The sequence below is a fragment of the Pholcus phalangioides genome, unplaced genomic scaffold (genome assembly GCF_987345545.1).
Source record: "Pholcus phalangioides strain wild (caught in Gottingen) unplaced genomic scaffold, Ppha-v1.0 ptg000037l_1, whole genome shotgun sequence".
Taxonomy (NCBI): Eukaryota; Metazoa; Arthropoda; class Arachnida; order Araneae; family Pholcidae; genus Pholcus; species Pholcus phalangioides.
The window spans coordinates 1,798,430-1,821,022 of record NW_028301624.1 but is presented as its reverse complement, the minus strand read 5'-3'; the positions used below and the strand labels follow the sequence as shown (position 1 = coordinate 1,821,022).

The 22,593-nt window shown below is 36.2% G+C and overlaps 1 protein-coding gene across 1 annotated transcript; it reads left to right on the top strand.

Moving 5' to 3' along the window:
• Window positions 1–563: 563 nt before the first annotated feature.
• Window positions 564–18,937, top strand: Sou (required for meiotic nuclear division 5 protein souji). The gene is made up of 9 exons (XM_089253333.1): window positions 564–882; window positions 3,038–3,183; window positions 3,331–3,468; window positions 7,843–7,943; window positions 9,638–9,807; window positions 9,919–10,084; window positions 11,426–11,528; window positions 13,479–13,633; window positions 15,400–18,937. The coding sequence occupies exons 1-9, from the start codon at window positions 747–749 to the stop codon at window positions 15,461–15,463; spliced, it is 1,179 nt and encodes a 392-aa protein (XP_089109459.1). The 5' UTR covers window positions 564–746; the 3' UTR covers window positions 15,464–18,937.
• The last annotated feature ends 3,656 nt before the right edge of the window (window positions 18,938–22,593 follow it).

Genomic DNA, 22,593 nt, shown 5'->3' with positions numbered 1-22,593 from the left:
ATTTTCAATCTAGTGGAACGTCACTTAGGATTGTGACCATATTTCATCAATGAAATTCACATTCAAACACGGTACATTTTCAAATTTTTACAATAAAAAATTGCCACATGGTAAGAAAATCGCCAACTGTGGCTGAAAATTCTTTAAAATTTTCGATGGAAAAGAACCACAGACAATCAAAACATATTTTCCTGAAAAAAGTCAAAACTTGACATGCATTTTTGATGAATATTCATATTCTTCATCGAAATTGAAATCACGCAAATCATTTTCGATGATTTTAGTAAAAAAATCATGGATTCAAATGAGAACGTTAAATGAAACAATTTTATAAGGAAGTTGGTACGGCGAAAAGTGCTATAATTTCATACGTAATATGAATAATGCAGTCTATTTAAATATTCATATCATATAGATAATTCATCAAAACAATGGTGATCGAAAGAAAATCACCTGAAACGTATGAACTGAAAACTTTTTGCCCCTGTAATGGCCTACAAACATCAATTGGGTGTTCACTGCCGGCACCTGGCGGCGATGTCTGGAAACTAAGCCAAGGATACATCATCAACATCATTGCTCTTGGCTTCGTCAACACAACACAATAATTATAGTTTTGTTGTTTTTTTTTTATAATTCAGTGTATGAAGCGTATCTCGATTGTTGTTGTTTATGATGATTACGAGTGAAATTTCGAGCAGCTTGAATCAATAGTAACGCGGGGGAGCGCCCCCCTCCCCATCAACATGGACTCTTGCATGAACGTTGAGCGTGAGATTGAGAAAGTCGTGAATAAATTCGGTGCTTTCAATGAACATGTGGGAAGAACTCTCACCGAACTCATTGATTACGTCCAAGGATTACAGAACGAACTTGACCACGGTAATTATCACGATAATTATCATTTAATTGGTGCATTGATTCGATTCATTATCATCATTTGTGGTCATTCGTTAACGAAGCATCGCCCATTCATTTAAATGTGTTTACACAATGTTTGTTTTCATGTCAAACCCAGCTTTTACTACGGCTCCCCCTTCAAGAGTGGGGCTGATAGGGCTTGGAACGATTTTTTTTTTGTCTCTTCAACTCTATGGATTCGCTGTGTGGGGAGGGGGCATGGAAGATCACAGTCTAGTTCGTGGGGATGGGGGCCTGGCTTGCATTGTACGAATTTCACAACTTTAACTTTCATTTTTCCCTTGCTTAACTATCTGTCCTAAAGATGTAATCTATCTATAGTGTTGATCTGCATGAATGATGTATGCGACTGCCCTTTAATTCATGGGCCATGTTGATGTGAAGACATCGAGTGAAATGCCTTGTGGAGCGAGAAGTTGAAGGGTTATGGAAGTCTAACCAAGTGACTATGAGCGATGTTTCCAAGGTTAAGGCATAGTTAGGGGGGACCCAAAATTTGATGCTATCGATGTGATAAATCAGCGGGTATACCCCTTAAGGCTTGTCTGTAGCCGTCGTCCTTGAGCGGTTTGCTGAAATTTCCCATCAATGTGTATGAATGTCACAAAATGTTTTATAGTCAGCCAAGTAATGCGTGCACACTTGAAGAATGTTGTACTTTGGTCGACCCTTTGACGGTCGGTAAAACGAAGAGACATGCATTGTATTTCCATCATTCAGGTTGTACAAGGGTGGAAAAGAAAAAGAAAAGTTTGGTAGGTTTATTTACTACCTCATAACCTAGGCGAATAAGCGTACGTAGATGTGTCTTTATATGCTTCCATAGCCCCCTCCACATCCGTCCCAATCCCCCCGAATCGAAGACCAGGGATTTGAACTCCACCACGCCACAGTGGTGGGTGGGTTTTCTCTGGTTCCCAACTTCTAGGTGCAAATGCAAGACTATCTCCTTGTTAAAAAGTCTCACCACAGAGAGCAACAGGCTTACAATTATTCAAGCATTGCACTTTGCTCACTTCACTTTTGAAACATAGATGGCAGCACTGAAAAGTCAGACACAATACTAGATACGCACTCAGACTGTTAGGTACCCATACTGACAATTCTGGCACAACTCAGTCTGTAATAAATTTCCATGGCGATAGACCACAGTTATGTTCGATTGGAAAGAAAGGCCTTCACATCCTGCAACAGGGCTCCTAGGCTGGTATCTTCGGCAGGCCCCAGGACAGACCTTTCACTGGCCCCTCTACAGGGAATTTACAGTCGCAAAAGTTGAGAATCGTCAGGGGGCCAAAGGCTGCAGCCCTGTTAGCTCCACCCTCGTTGGGGCCTATGCATGCTTTATCTGAGAAGGTTAAGAAAACAATATGATTAGTGCACTCAGTGATATCCAGTTGTGTTCGATCCAGGAGGTCACTGTGAATAGGCTACTCAAGCTCTCATAGTAGTTTCTAACAAGGTGACAGAGCTCTTTCCTCCCCCTCACTTTGGTTAAAAAAATCTAAATCTCCTATACTCTTGTTCAACTTTGCAATGTATTCAGTGATGTTAATCTACAGTGAAACCCCTTGATATAATGGTACTCAGCAGACGAAGAAAAATATCGTTGTAGAAGGATTATCGTTATATCGAGGGGCAGCAGCTTAACATTAGAGTATAGATATTTCCAAACCAGACCTGAAAAATATCATTGTAGAGGGATTTATCATTATATCAAGTATCGTCGTAGCAAGGTTTCACTGTATTTGTGATACTACATCTAGATCCTCACTGAATGAAAGTTTAGTGATTCATGAATTTTAAATTTATTCTAAAGTTCAGGGTGTCTCACAGGATGTAGTGTGTTAAATGAGATTTTATAACAGGGTTGTCAGCAATGCAAACCCGTTTTTTTAGGGGTAAACAGTTATTATCGAAACAACTTATTAGCTGTTCCCCAGCACCAAGGAAAAGCTTCGTAGATGTCATAGTCTCAACTTTGGATTTGATTACCACTGCCACAAATTGTACTAGAAATTTAAAACATAATCTTAATTCTATTTATATCAGATAATCAAAGCTTTATTTTTATTATGTTTGAGTTCTGCTGTTAAATTTTTTTTCTTTTTCCAAGCTCTGGAAAACCAACCGCTGACTTCAGCACAGAGCCAGGTGTTAGCAGATTGTGCGAAGAGAGTCCGAGATGTTGTCACTTCTATGGCATCTCAACACAGGGATTTGCATGGTACTGTTTCAAAAGTCGGGAAAGCTATTGATAAGGTGATATTTTCTATTCCTGATTGTATTTATTGTTGTTAACAGAAACATTTTTGAAATTTTTCATAAACTTGGCAGCAAAAACAAAAAGATATCAAATTTTCTCAAACTTTTCTATAAAACTTTTTGCCCGTTGTTTGTTTCTTATAGAACTTCATGGCAGACTTTGCGACAATAAGCAATGAAGAAGTTTTTCAGAGTCAACATAGCGCGAAGCTGTTGAATCAGGTTATTAGCGAGCACTTCTTACGTCAGGGCATGCTAGAGATAGCTGAAGAACTCATCAAGGTAATTAGATATATCTATTATTTTCTGGAGCTTAAATTCTCATCATTAAATGCTACCATTCGGGATGATGTTATCATATATAGAAATGTCCTCTCTCCACTTGTTAATACAAGATTCATTGGAAGACTAAGTATTTGTGGACCCCCCTCCCCCAGGGACACGAACCCAGGTCTCTCGTTTGCCGGACAAGTGCTCTACCATCTACGCTATAGAAGCAGATTGAATATTTCAACCTTGGAGCATATATATATGTAGAAAAGCTCCGTGCATGGATAGTAGCAGCAATCAACTAATAGCTTGTGAATGACATAGGCCACCAGATGACCACACGCATATATAAATGTCCTCTCCACTTGTTAATACAAGATTCATCGAAAGACTATAGTCCGTTTCAGGTTAACTTTGCAGTGAAGGGGAAGCTACGAGGGAACCGCATCACTCGTTGCTATGGGAACGAAAGCCTCTTAACCAATGTATCGATGCGCGGCCTCGGTAAGGTATGGCCGATTCTCGCCAATCTCACTGAGAAAAATATTTTTTACGTGTAACGTAATTGCACAGTTAAATTAGTAATAATTATAGAATTAAAAGAAAACCACTGCCGATACTTTCAGAAATTAAAGTGAGGTTTTTGAAATCATTTGTTTTGTTTTTTGATTAGAAAATGTTTTAAAATATAGAAAAAAATAATTATCTTCTATCAGCGTGTCACTTACTCTTCATTGATGTGTCGTAAGTAACATTAAAAATTTCAAAAAAGTCATATTTTTCTGCAATATTTCCCTTCCCTCAGCTGAAATTTATTTACAAAAAAAAAATCAAAACAATATTATGAAAGCAACGTGTAATTTTAAATACTGTATGTTAACCATGGCTCTCAAAAACTTGGGGATTTTTAATTTTTTCTTCAATTTATATGGAAAAAATTAATGTTAAATAAATTAAGAAGAAGCAGGTTAACTCTGTTTTCACATGTAAATGCAGGAATAGCACCAAATAATAATAATGATACGGAAAAGTTTAGAATTTTTTTACTCACTTTTCTTGCCGAAATTTCCGTCACTCGACCTCCCCCCTTCTCCGAACGGTATACGTCGATGCCACTTGTTTTCCCGACAGCTTTAGTCTTTTGTTATGGTTGATGTGCTGCTCATGGTTATTACGGATTATTCTTATGGAGTTTTGTTTACAACGAATATTCAAAAACCAAAAATATAGTATTCAGGAATGGAAGAGCAGAGAACTTTAGCGTGGCTATCTCTGGTGAAAATTAAGACACAACTGTCACATAACAGATGAAAGCCCAAACCACTGTGGACCCCCCCCCCCCCATTTATTGTATCTGAAGAGACGCTATAGGCAAGGGGCATGAGGAGAAACAGGTGGGTGGAAGATGGCGTCCGTTCGTGTGAGGGGAAGTCGCGACTCTGTCAACACTCTCCGTGATCGGAAACTAAAACTATCCCATAAACATGGCAAAAAATAAATAATTAAAAAAGGAGGATCTATAACCAAAACTTCTGCACCCATAGAGGGCCTCTCACAAGTCACAATAGTATCGGCACTCTCGTGGAAGAGAAACACTTCTTGTAATCTATGAGTTAATATCTGAACTCACTAAAGCCTATTTTTGGGAGAAAATAAAACTGATTGAATATTCGTTTTTATGTAAGCCTACAACTGCATGTAATGTAAAACTGAATGGAAAATTGTATCGTTATGGAAAATTCAACCAAATAACAAAAAAAAAAATGTATATATACAGTATATAATTGTGTAACGGAAAAAAACACGACAGTGATATTGGCGGGGAAAATTTCTAGGATATTGCGCCAGAGTGTCGTTGCCGTTGCTATGGATTTTTAATAATGGTAACCAATATTTTTTATAATTCAAAAATTTTAAACAAGTAAACATCGGTTCAAAACGATTTTTTTTTCAGTATTTTTTTCAAAATCATAGAAAAAATTGAAATATTATGTATAAAGGTTCATCTTAAACCTCCGATATATGAGAACTATATTTTGCGGCGAAGGAATACACTCTCTACCTTTCTCTTCACTGCAAAGTTAACCTGAAACAGACTATAGTTATTTGTGGAGATGAAGATTTCAAGGAGCACTCGTCCGGCAAGCAAGAGACATGGGGTCGCGTCTCCGTGGGGGCAGTGATGAATTTTCTTCCCTGTAATCTTCATCTCCACAAATAACTAGTCTTTCAATGAGTCGTGTGTTGTTATCATGTTTGTGACTTTTTTTTATCTTTCCATATTTTTCCCATTATGGTAAGATTTTTCAGTGTCCTAAAATCTGTGAAGTTTCAATTAAGGACAATGAGAATTAATTGTTAGCCATTAGCAGGATCTTAACAGCATTACAAACTTTTGAGCGAATTAATCTATGTTCTGGGGGGGGGGGCTTCCTATCTGGCCAAAATTATGTCTACAAATTTAAATATGTTTCTTCAAAAAGAACAGCACCAGGTCTCATAATGTGTGATCTATGTGCCAAGAAGACTAGCCCCCTGGTGGTGGACAGAAGTGGCTAGTGCTTGGTGAAAAAATTAAGAAACCACTGCTCTAATTCACAAAACGACCATAACATAACAAAAAAATAGAGAAAGGGCACTTTTGACTCAGGAATAGAAAGCATTTCTGGGAAATCTAAACATTGATATGCATAAATTGCCTATTTATTAGCACCAATAGTTTGCCTCAACAAAGTTATGAATCCTAATTAGATTCATAATTTCTCCTGTTTACACCAGCGCAAAATTTCAAACCGTTTTAGTAATCAAGAAAATATGCATTTTCTGAATGTCATGCCTAGGTGAACTTGGAAAGCAACGTCATCTGGTCTCTGCCAGGAATCGAACCCACATCCTCTTGTAGCGGTAAGATGCTCGTCTTCCACTATGAAGGTTGCCGTCAAGGTCCATGGGTTCAAATCCTGTCGAAAGAACATCAGAAAAAGTTCTTTACCTATCAAGCCTGGGGTGACCACTGATCTTCATTGATGCCTTCATTTCCCACCCAACTCCTCTAGTTGGAAATTGCCATGTGGCGATATATGACTGAAGTTGGTGTGCAGTAAAGTAGATCCTCTTGCAGAGTGGGCAAGTGTGCTATTGTATACACCACTGGAGACATGGCCTTGCCTTCCTTGTTTCATTCCAGGCATTAGTAGCCCCTTCCCTTAACTTCAGCTAATGGCCCCTGGGTTGCACAGTAGAGAGAATGAGGCAGCTTTTTCCTCAGCCCAATATATCAAGGAAATAGACATTTTCTGGATATTATGCAGAGGCGAACTTAAAAGGAAGTGTCATCTGTTATCTGGCGGAAATTTAACCCAGGTCCTCTATCGAATTTCTGGCAGAGACCAGAGGACTTATTTTTCTAAGTTTGCCACAGCATAATGTCCATAAAATGTCTTTTCCCTTGATGTATTGAGCTGTTAAAAAGCTGTCTTCCTCTGATCTTAGTAATGATAAGGAAATTGTACCTAGTATTGTGAGATGAAAGGATAGTTCTAAGCTGAGGAGTTATGTTCCAATAAGCATTCACAGATACTTATCTATATGCCTGATTCATGCATCAAAATTCAATTATACTCCTCCAAATTTCATTGAGGAGTGAAAATACTCCTTCAAATTTTAGTTAATTTTTTTAATGGAGTTATTTCTCTGTTTTTCATTAAAAAATTAAAAAAAAAAAAAAAAAAAAAACTACCCCCTTAAAAATTTGGAGAGGAGTAAAATTACTCTTCTAAATTATTTTTTTTTTTTCAGATAACACTGGTTCCGATAGAATTCCCAAATTTTTCGCCCACATCTTGTGGGAAAAAATCTTTGGTTGTGGCAGGTGCATAGTAGTTTTGACCTCCTTGGCTAACTGCAACTGAGATCAGGGCTGGGGGCTGCTGGTATTTGTAAGCGAACCAAATTTGATTGCATCAGGTTTGTGTCCAGTCTGCATTTGTTGGTCCACCCAAGTCTGTGTTGCGATTGCTGTGATTGGTCAATGGTCCAATGCAATTCAAATACAATTTTTCTATAAATGTTACTGTAACCCTAGCCTCAATCTCAGTTAGTTCTGTACAGCCAAGGAGATCAAAGCAACTTTATATCTCACCACTAGTTAAGATATCTTAACTAGTGGTGGTGGTTTTACGGATGCTGACAAATTGTTTGGGAGTCCAAATCCTATTGGACCACGGCTTGCCAGTCCTGAACTATTTTATCATCACTATAATGCTTTCTGTAAATGAAAACGTACTCTATAAATGAAAACATACTCTATAAAACTACATACTTTTTGTGCTTCAAAATCACTTCTGGTATTTATTTTGCTGTGGTTTTTCTTGTTGATTTATTCAGGAAACCGGTTTGCAAATGGAACAGGGAAAGAGAGAGCCTTTCACAGAACTCAACAGAATATTATATGCCCTTAAGAAAAAGGATCTTCAACCCGCTTTAGAGTTTGTATTAAATTTTCAAAAATGTATAATTCATGTGTATTATAATTTTTCTGGGCTTAACAACTTCATTATAGTTCATGAAAATTGTGGTGTAACTAAGACTATGTAAAGTGCTTTCTTGCAACATGTTTAAGGAAGTCTGCCGATTGAATTCGCATGAAATTTTTTCCCTTCCATGGGATCAATGTTATTCAACTGCTGATAATTCTTCCCTGAGGGACTATAGGATCTACTTTTCAATGAAGAAGCAGTGAAGTGGGTCTGTTCCCGCTTGCCCTTGCATTACAGGGTGGGATAACCTCTTTCTGTGAGGAGTAAAAATATTCATCGGGATGCATGAATTTTTATGAAAGTTTTGTTTTCTCGAAATTTATTAAAGTTGTAATGTGTAAACCAATTCACTGATGAGGAAAGAGAAAAGTATTATTTTAAATTGAAATTGTACTTGTTTGATAAATTAATTGTTATTGAAAGAGGGGATTTTTTGTTGGTACAGCGGAGCCATCAACAATATGTGTTTTGTAATTTTTCTTCTCAATGCTTTATAATGCTTGATTGCACCCACTTACTCCAGACCATAGATAGGGCAGTGGTTCTCTTGTGGTGCTTTAAAGTTATTAGAGATGTCTTTCTGCTGAGAGCAGGCAGAACTTCAGCATAATATTTACATAACATGAAAATATGAACATATGTTCATGATATATGAACATAAATATGTTAAGGCCACACACATACACTCAGAACAGTTCCGACATGTACCGATTCATTAGAAATTCCCCAGAAGAATGTTTGCAAGTTGCATATACAGTTAAGTAGTAGTAGTAGTAGGCAGTGTGTTTGCCAATGATTCACACATAAAAATTCAACTTTATTCCTCCAAATTTTATTGAAGAGTGAAAGGCTCCTTCAAATTTTGCGTAATTTTTTTTGTCAAAATAGAGTTTTTGTTTTAGTTTTCTCTGCTTTTCATAAAAAAAATACCTCTCTTTTTTCAAAATTATTCTTTACAATTTTGGACAGGAGTGAAATTGCTCTTTAAAATGGTTTTTTAGATAACACTGGTAGTAGCTATTTAGAGATGTCCCCTAACTTTAGCTAGAGTCCAAGCCATGACCATTCAGTGGCCATGAAGAAATCAGTATACAGATGGACTAACCCTGGACTAACAAAGATAATTTGTTCTGGAATCACATTCGTTATATAGCCGAAATCTGATTTTTCATAGGTTTCCATCGAAAATCATTTAATTTGTTCCAGATATGGCACAAAATTTAAGGATAAGGTTTTTAAAACACCAAGAAGCATTATAAAAATACAAAAATGGACTAAAGCTAGCGGAGCTAGCTTTGAGGAGCTTCAAAATTGGATAAATGATAATTTACAGAAAAACAAGGTACTGAAGATCCTTTTATTTCACACTCTGTACTCAACCAACACCAGCTTTAGTCTACTAAACCTTGTGTTGACACAACCCAGTTGAGTTCATAGGTGTCCCCCATCCATTTATGATTTGGTCAACTTATTTCTTCGATTCTTAGGAACCCAGCATATTTTTTTTAGAAGAACAGATTAAAATAATATCGATATTAATATTGATTCTGTTGATTTTAAAATTTTTGCATGTTGAATTTAATTTCATTAATCATTTCATATATTGATCAATTTTTATTGTTTTTTTTTTTTTTTTTTGGCAGCTGGGCTCAAGCAAACAGACAGAAATTACGTGAACAGAACAGTACTTTGGAATTCAGGTTACACAGGCTTCATTTCATAGACTTGTTGCAGCAGGGCATTATGCGGCAGGACGAAGCGATCGGTTATGCTCGTCAGAATTTTCAACACCTCGCAACACAACATGAGAAAGGTTTAAGCAAAAACATTATCAGTATATAAAAAATTTTCAGTATTGTGTGAAAAAAGGAAACATTTTTGCCTAATGTACATTTAAAATTTTTTTTCCTTCTGTTTTTTTCAGATATTCAAGTATTGATGGGCAGTCTGTTGTACTTGAAGAGAGGCGTTGAAAATTCACCGTACAGTTATCTTCTAGATCAAATTCAGTGGGTAGAAATCTGTGATATCTTTACTAGGGATGCTTGCGCCCTCCTGGGTCTTTCAGTGGAATCTCCTCTAACTGTCTGGTAAATATTACAGTTGTTAAAGTTTTTTTGAATTCATTATTCATTCTGAAGGGTTTGATTTTAATTTTTTTTAAAAAACAACACTAGTGGTTTTAGAATTTTATGCTCAACCTTAAATTTCAGTTTGGCAAAAACATTGAGTTGAATCATTATATTTGCAAAATTCAATTTTTTCTATACATTTAATACATTCAATTCTTTTATACATGGGCAAATATCTAATAAACTATTCTCAGGAGCCACAATGAATGAATTTGGCAAGGATGCCGCAGATGACAAAAGTTTGAGAACCACTGCTATAGCATATATATGAATTGCGTTTTGCTGACAATCTAATGTGCAACACAAAGGAATTTCTCTAGCTCATCGCAATGTTCCTAAGAGCCATGACTCACACTTTGAGAAACACAGTGTTTCAGTTTTCATCTGTGCTTATCTCTTTTAAACAAACAATCTAATTTCCTTCAGTTGATCTAATTTTGTTTTGCTGAATCCCTGGGGAGGTGATTATAGCCAAAATTGTTATCTACTTTCTCACAGCTTTAGGGCTAAGGGTGGTTGGGCTTGACTGTAACACTCTAACAACAGTAAAATGTTTTGTAACTTCATGATACACAGTGAAACCTTGATATAACAATATTCTGTGGACCAAGAAAAAATATTGTTGTAGAGAGGTTATTATTATATTTAGAGGCAACATTATCATCATGTGCCGTAAACTTTATGCTGCTGTTGACATCTTTTCTAAATCAGTGTTAGTACCACAAAATATGCTTTTGAGTATTTTATTCACCACAAAAAATTAAATTGATTGGTTGATAAACAAAATTCTGTGAGATGTATTGTTCCTGTAAAGAGGTTTATTGCAATACAAATGCAAAGGTCCCAACAGGCAAAATACCCAACGAGGTGGCTGCTGCGAAGTAGTGATACCAAAAATTTCATCAATACTTTCTATGATCAGGTGGTACACAATATCAGTGTTATTGCCCTCGGAAGAACTGAAATATGTAATGAGTTTAAAAATATATTGAAAGATATTTCAAGCAAAATATAAAAATATTGTTGGAGTTTCATTATATCTTCCAAAAATATCATTATAGGGTAGTTTGTTGTAGTAAAAGATATTGGTGTCGAGAGGAGTTTGAGACTATAGGCAATTCCAAACAAGATTGAAAAATATATAGTTATATCAACTATCATTGTAGCATGGTTTCACAGCATGTAAATGTAATTCGATTGGATGAAAAAAATTGACATAACACATTTACATTAGTGGCCGTGATGATATGAGGAATTTGAACAACTATTTCTACTTCCCCTTCTTTTTTTTCTTTATAGCACAAATGCAGGATGTATTGCATTGCCAGCTCTACTAAACATCAAGCAGGTCATGCAGCAAAGGCAAGTCACAGGAGTATGGACAACTCGAGATGAATTACCTGTAAGTTTCGGCATTTCTTATTCTCCATCTTTTCCAGTTCTGACGAAAATTCTATGTGGGTCATTATTTGTTAACTTTTTAATCATTTATCGTTCACTGGAGGTGTGGTTTAGATGTGTGAAGCAGAACTTTGTTTCGAAAGCTCCAGTTCAGAAAACTTCACTTCATCTGCTTTAGAAGCTGTGTAATTTCATTTGCATTGGAATTTATTTGCCCTTAAGTTTTTATTCGATAAAAACAAAGCAATTGTTCATAATTACATGCAATTAAAAATTTATGAAGGCTGATAAGCCTTGTGGAGTCAAATGTCACTTTTACCGCAGCAGGGTCTTATAGCTGTTTGAGCTATTAGATATCAAAATCCAAGTCACGTACTGGTGTTTATCATACATCCTGCTGTGTCTCTCATCATTTCAGTTGTACAGTTATTTTTTCTGGCTTATTATTTTTGTGTAGCTGTATTTAGATTATGGCAACCATAATTTTTTGTGTTTTTTTCCCGATACTATTTATTTTTATTTCACCTTTTACTTTTTTTCCAGCCGCCTTGTCGGGCAATTTGCCTGTTGTGGTTTCTGATCTTGTATTTATGTTTTGTATATTTATATTTGTATATCATTACAGGCAGATTACCATATATATTTGTGTATAAGCCAAGGCTTTTTTTGTTGAAAATTTTGTTTCTTGGTTGGGAGGAGGGTGAGTTTTTTGTAGAGAAATTATTGATCCCCAATTCACCAAACTGTACAGCTAGATGGCCTCCTTATGACTTGAAGATCCAAGATGTCATTGGACTACTTTAGGTTGCATTACTAATCAGTAGAATGATTTTTGTATCTATGTTCAAACCCCACTGAACCGATGATCCGAACACTCAGAGCAAAGAAAAACATTGTTAACTTTGATACCTGGTGGACTTTTTTTTAGTCTTTAGATGTGAACGTCAAAAAAACCTTGTAAAGATTTTATTAAAGATGCCTTAACCTAACATCGGCCTAGTGTGCCAGTGAGTTCACATGGTGTAGAATTCTGTTTCCACAGAAATCATGACAAAATCCTTTAGAAAGTGTTTTATGAGTAATGCGCGTGATGGGCGGAACTGAAGAGGACATCCTTTTTGAAAGTGAAGACGACAGCACAGTTGAAGATGAAAACGAAGATGCCACACCACATTATTGGCTTGCAATATAGTGGTCAGAGAATCAGAAGAAAAAATGGATAATTTTTCATTGTTACTTTTTTTATTACATGAAAATATTTAAAAAAAAATTCTCTCCAAAATTTGCTGATTTTTAGGGGTCGACCTGTACACAAATTTTCAATTTATTGTGGTTTTTGGTGGTCCTGAAATGAGATTGTCGGCTTGTATATGTGTATACATAGGGTGTATTGAATTTTTCAATATCAAAGTTAATTTTAATTCAGGGGCAGATCTTGTTAATTTTTTTGCGAAAAAGATGGTGTTAAGACAGAGCTGACATTATAATGGATTGGATGATCTTTGCAAGTTGTTATATTGGGTGATTAATAACATGGCAATGAATGAGAAAACATAATAAACTTATTATATCAGTCATTGTAATGGGATGGTCACATTGATTGCATTAGTCATTCAGACTAAGCTTCAAACCTTTAACTTGTTCTAATTAGCCTTTGTATGAATAAAAAGACTGCAGTGCAATGAAAATAATCTTGAATTTGATCGCTTAGGGGAAAAACCTTTCTATTTTTATTCCTGCTTCATTTGCGAGAGTTTTGGAAAATCTGAAATTTCTCATTTGAATAATTGTGATTGTAATGTTTGTAAATAATTGTAATGTAACTAATAATGTAAATGCAGATGTTGGTGAAAGGGTTCAGTTCAGTATGTAGAATAAACAGCCAAAGAATGCTAGAGTTACATAAAAACATTGAATGTCCACATAATATGTGATTTTCGGTCAATTTCAGATTGAGATAGATCTTGGCAAGAAGTGTCACTTCCATTCCATATTTGCTTGTCCAATACTAAGACAACAGAGTTCAGAAAACAACCCTCCTATGAGATTAGTCTGTGGTCATGTGATATCCAGAGATGCTTTGCACAAATTGGCAAATGGGAACAAGTAAGTTTCCCCCGTGCTATGGTTGTCATTTCAATTTCACTCAGTTTTAAAATTCTTGTGCAGACTGATATCTTGTCATGCTTGTGAGTTCATTGTTTTTTTTCCCTCTGTATTGTATATATTGTGAAAATCATTTTCAGATTTTTACGCAATTAGTGTTAGTTAATTGTAATGTTGTTTCATGTATGTTTGTCTCATTAATGTTTGTTTAATTGTCCCTTAACTCTTTAGTTTAATTGATGGAAATTAGTCTTAATAATAGTTAGGCTTCCTGGTAGCAAATATTAGTTAGTGTTTCTTGTAACTAATAATTATTTTATCATAATTATTGGTTTTTTATTGCACTTATTGGCTGCATATTTTTTATGAGCATTTTTTTTCAGCCACCTCGTTGGACATTTTGTCTGTTGTGGCATTTGTATTTGAAATAAAGAGTTTCATTTTATTTCATGTGTCAGTAGATGGATGCTAGTCTGCAACTTTCATGATCATCTTCGTCTCTGTCATTCTACACAAATTAATTCATTCATCAAGGGCCAGAGACTCATGTTTGGCAAACTCAAGCAATTAACACTGCAGTTAAAGAAAAGCGACGCAGTGAAGAAGAAACCGGTAGTAGATGCCAATGAAGACATGAAGTGATCCATACGTCGGGCCTAGACAATTTGCCCACCATCAAATGATTCTTCATCTTGCCCATGTAATACATTCAACTATGGCATCGTATCTGTGTTGTCTGTCACGTGCCACCTACAGTGTGTTTTTTGCATACTGCCAGCTGTCTCTAATTCAATTGCTCTTGAATGTATGACTGTCACTACTAATTATAATAGGTTTAATTTTTGTCTAGTACTGGTTACCACTAATCCCCTCCCACACAGTCTGCTTTTCATGTGGAAATCTGGTGTTGTCATGTTTATATTTTGTGATGTATGTTTTATATATACAGTAAAACCTGTCTTTAATGAAATCAATATTAAGGGGAAACCGGTATTAAGCAGAAACAAAGTATTGGCCCCCCTGTGATTTCAATGCCAAATTACATATTAAAACACCTGGATTAAACAGAACCTGTCTGCCTTGGAAACCGAAAAGAAATTTGTATCCCCTTATAAAGTGTAGGGTGACATTTTGTACAAATGCTGTTAAAACCTGAATATTTAATATAGTTATATAGAGTAAATAATGTACATTACTTTAATTATTTTATCTATTTTTAAATTACTTTATTTTTTATCAATTAATTTTTATTTTATTTCCATTGCATACAAGATAGTTACATAATGTCACACATTATGCCAATTGAACCTTTGTGAAGCAGAAACCTATGTTCAACGGATAAAAATCTCAGTCCCTATCGATTCCGTTGAAGACAGGTTTTACTGTATAAATAAATTAGGCTCATTGTCCTCACTCAGCCCGTGTGTACAATGAGCTGATATAGTTATGTCGCCTGGGCATCCCTCGGTTTGATGGACGGTGTCCTTGTTCCTGATCTTGTCCTGGTGTTATCATCCCTCACATTCTAATATAAACTTGAACGTATGTGTTAAAAGTCAGTCATGTGTGTCTCAATCATAGCCGTCATAAAAGAAGGCTGACAGAGCTTTAGCCATGGGAGCCTGTAGACTATTTTATTCAATTCTTTTAATGATATTCATTTACCAGGAAATCAATATAAGAGGTCTGCTAAAAGTCTCCAGATGTCCTCCCTGACATAATGAATTTTGATGTGTGATCATACCTATTCTTTTTTTTATATTTAGGTTAAAGTGCCCGTACTGTCCGGTCGAACAGAATCCATCAGATGCAAGGCTCATCCATTTCTGATGTGCAACAATGTGGAGGAGGGAGAGAAAGAGAAGATTAAATATATTCAGCGTCCATAAGTGGACCTCACATGTCTTCAGTTTTCTGAAAAATCTTATATCATGAACTATTATTATGTTCCCCCTCTCGCCCACACAAATGACGATGTCACAAATCATGCTTTGTTCCTGCCACGGTTGTCTTTCCCCCCCCCCCAAATATTAGAACTAATTGTACCTTCTCATGAATGTGATGCCATCTCTTGGAAGTTCGAAAATTTATAAAATTTCCTCCTTTGATGTCGAAATGAATTTTTTTTAAACTTGAAAAATCATGTATACAGAAGACGCATGATGATGTTTATAAATATATTTTTTTTTCCTCCCACATGCTTTCGAAGATTTTTTGATTATTCTTTTTTTAATTATATATTTTTTTCACTGAGTAAGTAGCTCATATATGATGTCGTATAGTATTTTTTAGGGTGTTTTTTATTTCACATTTTGAAGCATTTTTCTTGTTCGATATCATGTTTTTCTCACCATTTCAAACTCTTCAACATTCGCTATTCATTTAACAGAGCTGCCATGAGAAGCACACGTTTTGCATTGTTACGTCATATTTTTGACCTGAAATATTTATATAGCATTAAAATTCTGAATGACTCCAAGCTCTCTATAATTTAATGCTCATGAACAATTAATAGTGCAATTACTATTGATTTAATTAATGTAACATCAGGAATCACAAGTCTATATGAGTGAACGTATGAGGGAGTGTCATTCCCAGGAATTGTCAAAACAAATGAACATAAATCCGTGAAACATCCTGGGAGTCAAAGGACTCGCAATAAGAAGTAGGCAGTACTCTGAACAGCTGATGGATATTCACTGCGCTTGGCTCTTGCATTGGAGGAAGTGGACCAAACATGGACGAACTTCAATCCATGCATCTTCTGACAATCTCTTACTCTATTAATCTTATTCTTATGGTGTTGGCTGAAATAACTCAATGTACATTTTTTTTCATAAACTCTTATGGCATTAATATTGATAATTAAGCTTGTTTTTTAGACAATTGTTATTTTTCTTGAAAAAATGAATATTTAAAGCAGCGTTTCTCAACCTATCGTTCCTCGGACTAGATGTGGTCTGTAAAAATAAGACATAGTAATTCTGATTAAATGAGAATTATTCAAATGCATGTAACTAATGATAATAATATTCACATAGGTTCAAACCAATATATCAAGGCCCACATACTGTAAATTAATGATCTTTGCATTCAGAGAGGACTTTACTTTTGAGAAACGCTGATTTGAAGGATCGCCTTCCCCACAGACTTGACATTTGAATATGTGTTTGTAGAAGCAGAAGTCACCACATCTGTTTATCAGTGTCTTTCATGAGTCTGTGGTTGACATTAAACATTTTGGCCAATGATCAAAACTTGATCGTAATTCCCATAAGTGTTCATACTTTTTATCTTCGCTATTTCAACATTGCTAAGCATAGTCGTTCAATGTGTAATTGTGTATTTGCTTAGATATTATTTCACGCAACCATCAGAAATTATGATTTCTCAAACTATTGATTATTTTGCCTTTAAATTTTTTTCTTCAATTCCATCAAATTTGTCCGAAATTAAAATTTCTCAAACAATTTTTTTTCATGGGTAATGATGGTTTTTAAGTTCTGAGAAATAATGATTCTTTACTTAGGATTCAGTTTAGAATAAAGCCATAGCTAGTCAGACTTAAATGTTTGTGTAAGCATGAAAATTCAACATACTTCTGGAGATAGTTATATCTCCGATGTTGAGTGCTTGCTGGATTGTGCTCACCTACTTAGCTCTTGGTTGGCCCTCCCCCATATCCCATTTACATAGGGTACTGCATGGGGTATTGATTGTACATAGGCCTCTCCATAGTAATGAGATCTAGTACTATTGTTTTTTTTTTTTTTGGAGAAATATGTGAAATAAGTAACTGGTATTTACTGCCAGAGAAGGGGGAGGGACAAAATTTTACTCTGCTTGGGGCCTTATGATGCCATAAAGACTGATCTTCCTAATCTTTTGGCACCAAAGGTCCCTGTTACATTGCTACCGTATTTTTGGGATAATGATGTATAAAACTCTTGTCGCATTGTTGCCTTTTGTATACACTAGCATAATTCTGTTTCTAGGTGGTGATTGTGCCATTTTCCATCTATTTTTGGTGTTGCGCTAGAATTCCTGTACCCAACAAGTGTTGCTATTTGGGTTATTCAATGCACCCAGCACTCAGGCACCTGCAATCACGCTCTTTCAGGAAACAGCTAAAGCATTATTACCTCACATTACTATCAGACTAACATGCATCAGTATGTTTGTGCTGAACGAGTCAGGGCTGGTAATAGATATTTAGTCGGCTGGATCAAACACTTATTTTAACGTTTATGTGTAATTTTGAAGGAACAGTTATAAAGACACTGGACCTGCCTGCTCCATCATAGTTGTGGCCCTGCATAGGATTCTCTACATTTCTTGTAGCCACATGACCTAGGCAGGTGATGGTGTGTCCAGTGTAGCTTATGAACAGGGTGGAATTCAATAAGCACACCTTTAATATGCTTATATACACCACGATATAACTCCAGAGTATTAATGAATCATTGGGAAATAAATAAATATATAATGCAGTAACAACATTCAAAAAAGACAGTGCTATCGATAAGTGTTCAATTGTACCGTTTAGCTTTATCGGGATCAATATCACTTGTTTCTGATGATCCACTGGAAGTTCAAAAATGGAGATCATGGATTTTTTTTTTTTTTTTTGTTCAGTTGTGAAATCTGGCCATAGAGGCATGTCTGTTAGTAGTCAATAAGTTATCATTTGGACATATTAATGAATTAAATGGTCAATTAATTAATTAAATGATCATTAACATATTTGCCAGTGGATACAGCTGCGGTTATATAGCTTTTCTGTGTTTTCTATCACGTGCATTAATAAGTTTTTCATCATTCAGACAAATGAGGGGGTTCATTATCAGTTTTCAACTAAGACACCTAACCGCTTTTGATTTACTTATCCTCTTGTAAATACTTGAGTTGGCATTTTGTACAAAAGAATTTATTTTCAATATTGTAACGGTTATTATATATATATTACATGTGAATTAAAGGGACAAAAAAGAATTATATATCGTCGTAGAAAATGAAGTGAATATGGGTTGTGCAAATAATGATATAAATGGCTACGTTTGGTGTTCGGGTTATGAAAGACGTTATGATCGTGTGTATAAATTTGTCTTTTTTTTTCAAATTTGGTTCTTTCTTCCCACCATCAAGAATCATTCGGCATTTTTGAGAGCTCGTGTATTTGCATAAAAAGTCATCCATCCAGATTTTTCTTTTTTCGTTACTAATGAATAGAGTTAATGGAGTTTTATTATATTATGTGTATTAGAGATGAATAAAATTGTAAATAAAGGATTGATTGAAATTGTATTTTTTGTCTTTTTGATATGGTTATGTGTGTGTCGACATTTCCGTGTATTAAATTTATTGGATATTCACAACTCTTGAGTAACTCTTCCATAACAAGGACATGAAATCACTAATTATATATTGATCCCTTTAAGCAGTTTTTTTAAATTTTCCTGATCCGCATTGTGTCTGTCACAGTGGAAATCACTAAACCTTCTAGAAATTGACACTTATTTTTTCCAGAATAATTTTTTTCCCATTGCATGAGCTGAGATAAATGCTTTTCCCCCCAACATGAAATAATTAAAAAAAACAAGATATATATATACAGTAAAACCTATCTATAATGATACTGTAGGGCACAGGTTTCTAACTGGTATTCTGTGTGATCAAAAGCTACGGAACCCTTAAAAATCCAAGATCCCAGAAAACTTTTTTGTTACTGATATTCGCAAAGCTGTTCTTTGTTTTGAATTGTTACGAGATGTGTAGTGTTGTTTAAAAAAAAATCCAGACTACACTCGGAGGACAGAGGATATGAAAGCGTGTGAATGGCTAAATGTGTGACTGACACACAGGAAGGGGGTGGCTAATATAGACGAATGAGTAGTTAAGGAAACAAGAATAGAATGGGTGAAGGGCAGAAAAATTTGTATAGCCCTCAGGGTTAAAACCATAAATTTGCCTCCAGATGGGGGGGGGGGGTGCTTGTCAATTTCTTGAATTTTTACGTGGAAAAAAGACATTTTCCCAAACGGTAGCTGACCCCCATCATCGTGGAGTGCTCCTATGCATCAGAGAAGCTCCTCTGGGCAGATGCGTTAAGACAGCCCTGGGGTAGTTAATTAAAAAATTGGAGGTGGGGGGGGGGCAATATCTTCCTCCCCCAGTTCAGAAACAATGAGTAAAACAGCATGTGGCGCCATCTCTTGTAAACCTATGTAAGAAACATAGCCAAGGATGCGCGTGTATGCGTCCTCATGTCCTGGTTTAGGGATTTCTGGTAAACCTACTTCTACGCTTTCTCTGGCATATTGAGTAAGTAGATGATAAATAATATCGTTACACATTGGAACAGTCCTTGAAAAATCCTGCTGAGCCGAATAAAATTTTTCATTTCGTTGGTACCAAAAGTGTGGTCATTTTCCACATAGTGGGCACATTGTCTTTAATTTCACCTGCACAGACCTCTTTGTTTCTCTGGCACAGAATTTCGATATCTGTGCGGAATGAAAATAGATCATGCTATTTATATATATATATACACACCTTTTTTTATACAATGTAAGAAATTTTTTTCTGCGCAGCAAAAAATTCGAAAATGGACACGAAGGAATGTACACAGTCATGCCCGAGACTAATAAATAAGTCCATATTTTGTAAATTTATTAATTTTACTCTTAATGTATATTTGTTTTGCTTGACAAAAGCTTAAATATATAAGTATTTGGTGAGCGCTGAGTATCTAGTCTCACCATTGAGTTTATTTACAGCCTCATATTACATAATCTTCGAAATATGGCTGTGTCGGAAGTATGAAATCTTATGGCTCGTTTTTGCCACCAGGGCCCATGGGCGGCAATCAAAGGTGAAGTCGACTGATCTAATGCATATATGTATAGATGAATCGACATCATCTTGCCCCCCCCCAGCAATAATGACCGTGCCCCCCTAGACTTCCAAGTCTATCTCCGCCTATGCCCGGGCCTCAAGAGAAGAGGGGCCTCAGAAAAATTTTCGAGAAATTTTTAGGTAGAAACCGCAGAAAAATCAGTTGTCCCGGGGGCCCATGATGTTCTTAAGACGGCCCTGGATGTTTAATCATTTTTGTCTCAACACTCATTTTCTGCACACGAGGGCTGATAAGACCGGGACCAACAGTTTATTGCCGTTTCCGAAAGGCAGCCTTATTTTTTTTATACTCGTCGAGAGGTTGGTGCGTTAACCCCTCGGTGTGGGGACTCTCTATGGCAGCAATCTTTTTTTCTGTTGTCATGTCGCCGTTTCTGTTGTAGCCCTGTGTCAGGAAACTTTCTGACGAGGACGAAGCGGGTATCGAACTCTCGACACCTCCAAACATCTTTTGGTAGTTTAGGCAAGTATCTTATCGACCTGGGCTACCACGTCCATTATTGCAACACGAAACTTATGAAATATTTTCGAAGAAAACTGTGATGTTAAAAAAATTGAATTTTTTTTAATAACCTTTCAAGCGGTTTCTAAAATTTTCTTGAGCCGCATGAAAAAACTGCTACATTGGAAATCACTAAACCTTCTAGATACTGCTACCTATTTTCAAGAAGAATATTTTTTTTCCCACTGCGGGCTATAAATGCGTTTCCCCGAACACAGAATAATAATAAAAATCAAGGAAGAGAGAAGGAAAACGATAATTTTCTGTTATTTATGCAGAAGGCATAATCGTATACTAACTTGAAGGGAAAGGAAAAACCATCCTTTTTTCTCCCCCTTCTGGTATCAGACTTTAAACAAAAGCTGACTCCGTCCACTGGCAGTTCATTGACAGGACGGGGAGGAAAACATGTTATCAGGTAAAAGCTCCGTGTACAGAGCCAGCTGGACCAGCACCTCCTAGAGATAGGCCTCTGCACTGTTTGCCATAAACGTCATCCAGACTACCTAGCAAGTTTGCCACATTTTGAAACACAGCATCCTATTTCGTTTCTTCTTATTTTGGCGTATAATCTTCCTGATTGGCTCACAAATACCGCATAGTGATTGGATGTGAGGCATAGAAATCGCCAATTCTGAGCCCGATCATTTCTTTTCCTCACAACGATGATACTGGCACGAGCAGGGAATTTTTCCCCCCGAATATTCTGAGGGAAAATGGACTACTTACTGACGTCACAAGCTGCGTGCGGAGGCCTTCTATCTCTAGGAGGTGATGGCTGGAATCATGATTGCCGAAATGAGAGTGTTTTACGAAGACGAGATATCTCTCTCTTGGAATTGCCGTTGTTGACCCATAGGTTACATTAATCGTTTGCGGTTCTATGTCTAATCCACCTCGACATAGGTCTGCATCAGGGAACAACGGTACTTCATTGAGAGCTCCCTCTCGAAAATTTTGGAAATTATCATCAAAAGGTAGTTTGTGAAGTGAATAGAGAATAATGTATTGGCGGATAATCAGCATGAGTTCAGGAAGGGGAAGTCATGTGTAACTAACCTCCTTTGCTTCTATGATCATGTGACGAAGGCTTTGGGTATAATGGCAAGAATATAGATGTTGTTTTCCTTGATTTCTAGAAGGCATTCGATCGGGTCCAACATGGTAAACTCTTTTGGTTTACACGAGATTGGAATCCTCCATCTTCCGATGATAACGGTAATTAATTTTTTTTTTACTCGCGGAATCTATGGCTAAAGCATCAGACAGTAAAATGAAAATTTTTTTTAGAGGAGACCTTCATCCAGCAGTGGATTGAAAATGTTGTTGTTGATGATGATGATGATGACTCGCAGAATCTGAAGAAAGACAATAGTTTGGGGGAAGAAAATTGAAATTCTAGTTAAAAAACGCAGAAGACAAAATCTGAAAGATTGCGATGAATTTGTAACGCGATTGAGATGCCGCGATGAAGAACCTAGACCTGATATCAATCCAGCTCAGACCAGACACCTCAAATCAGTACCGTCTTAACGTACGGGCC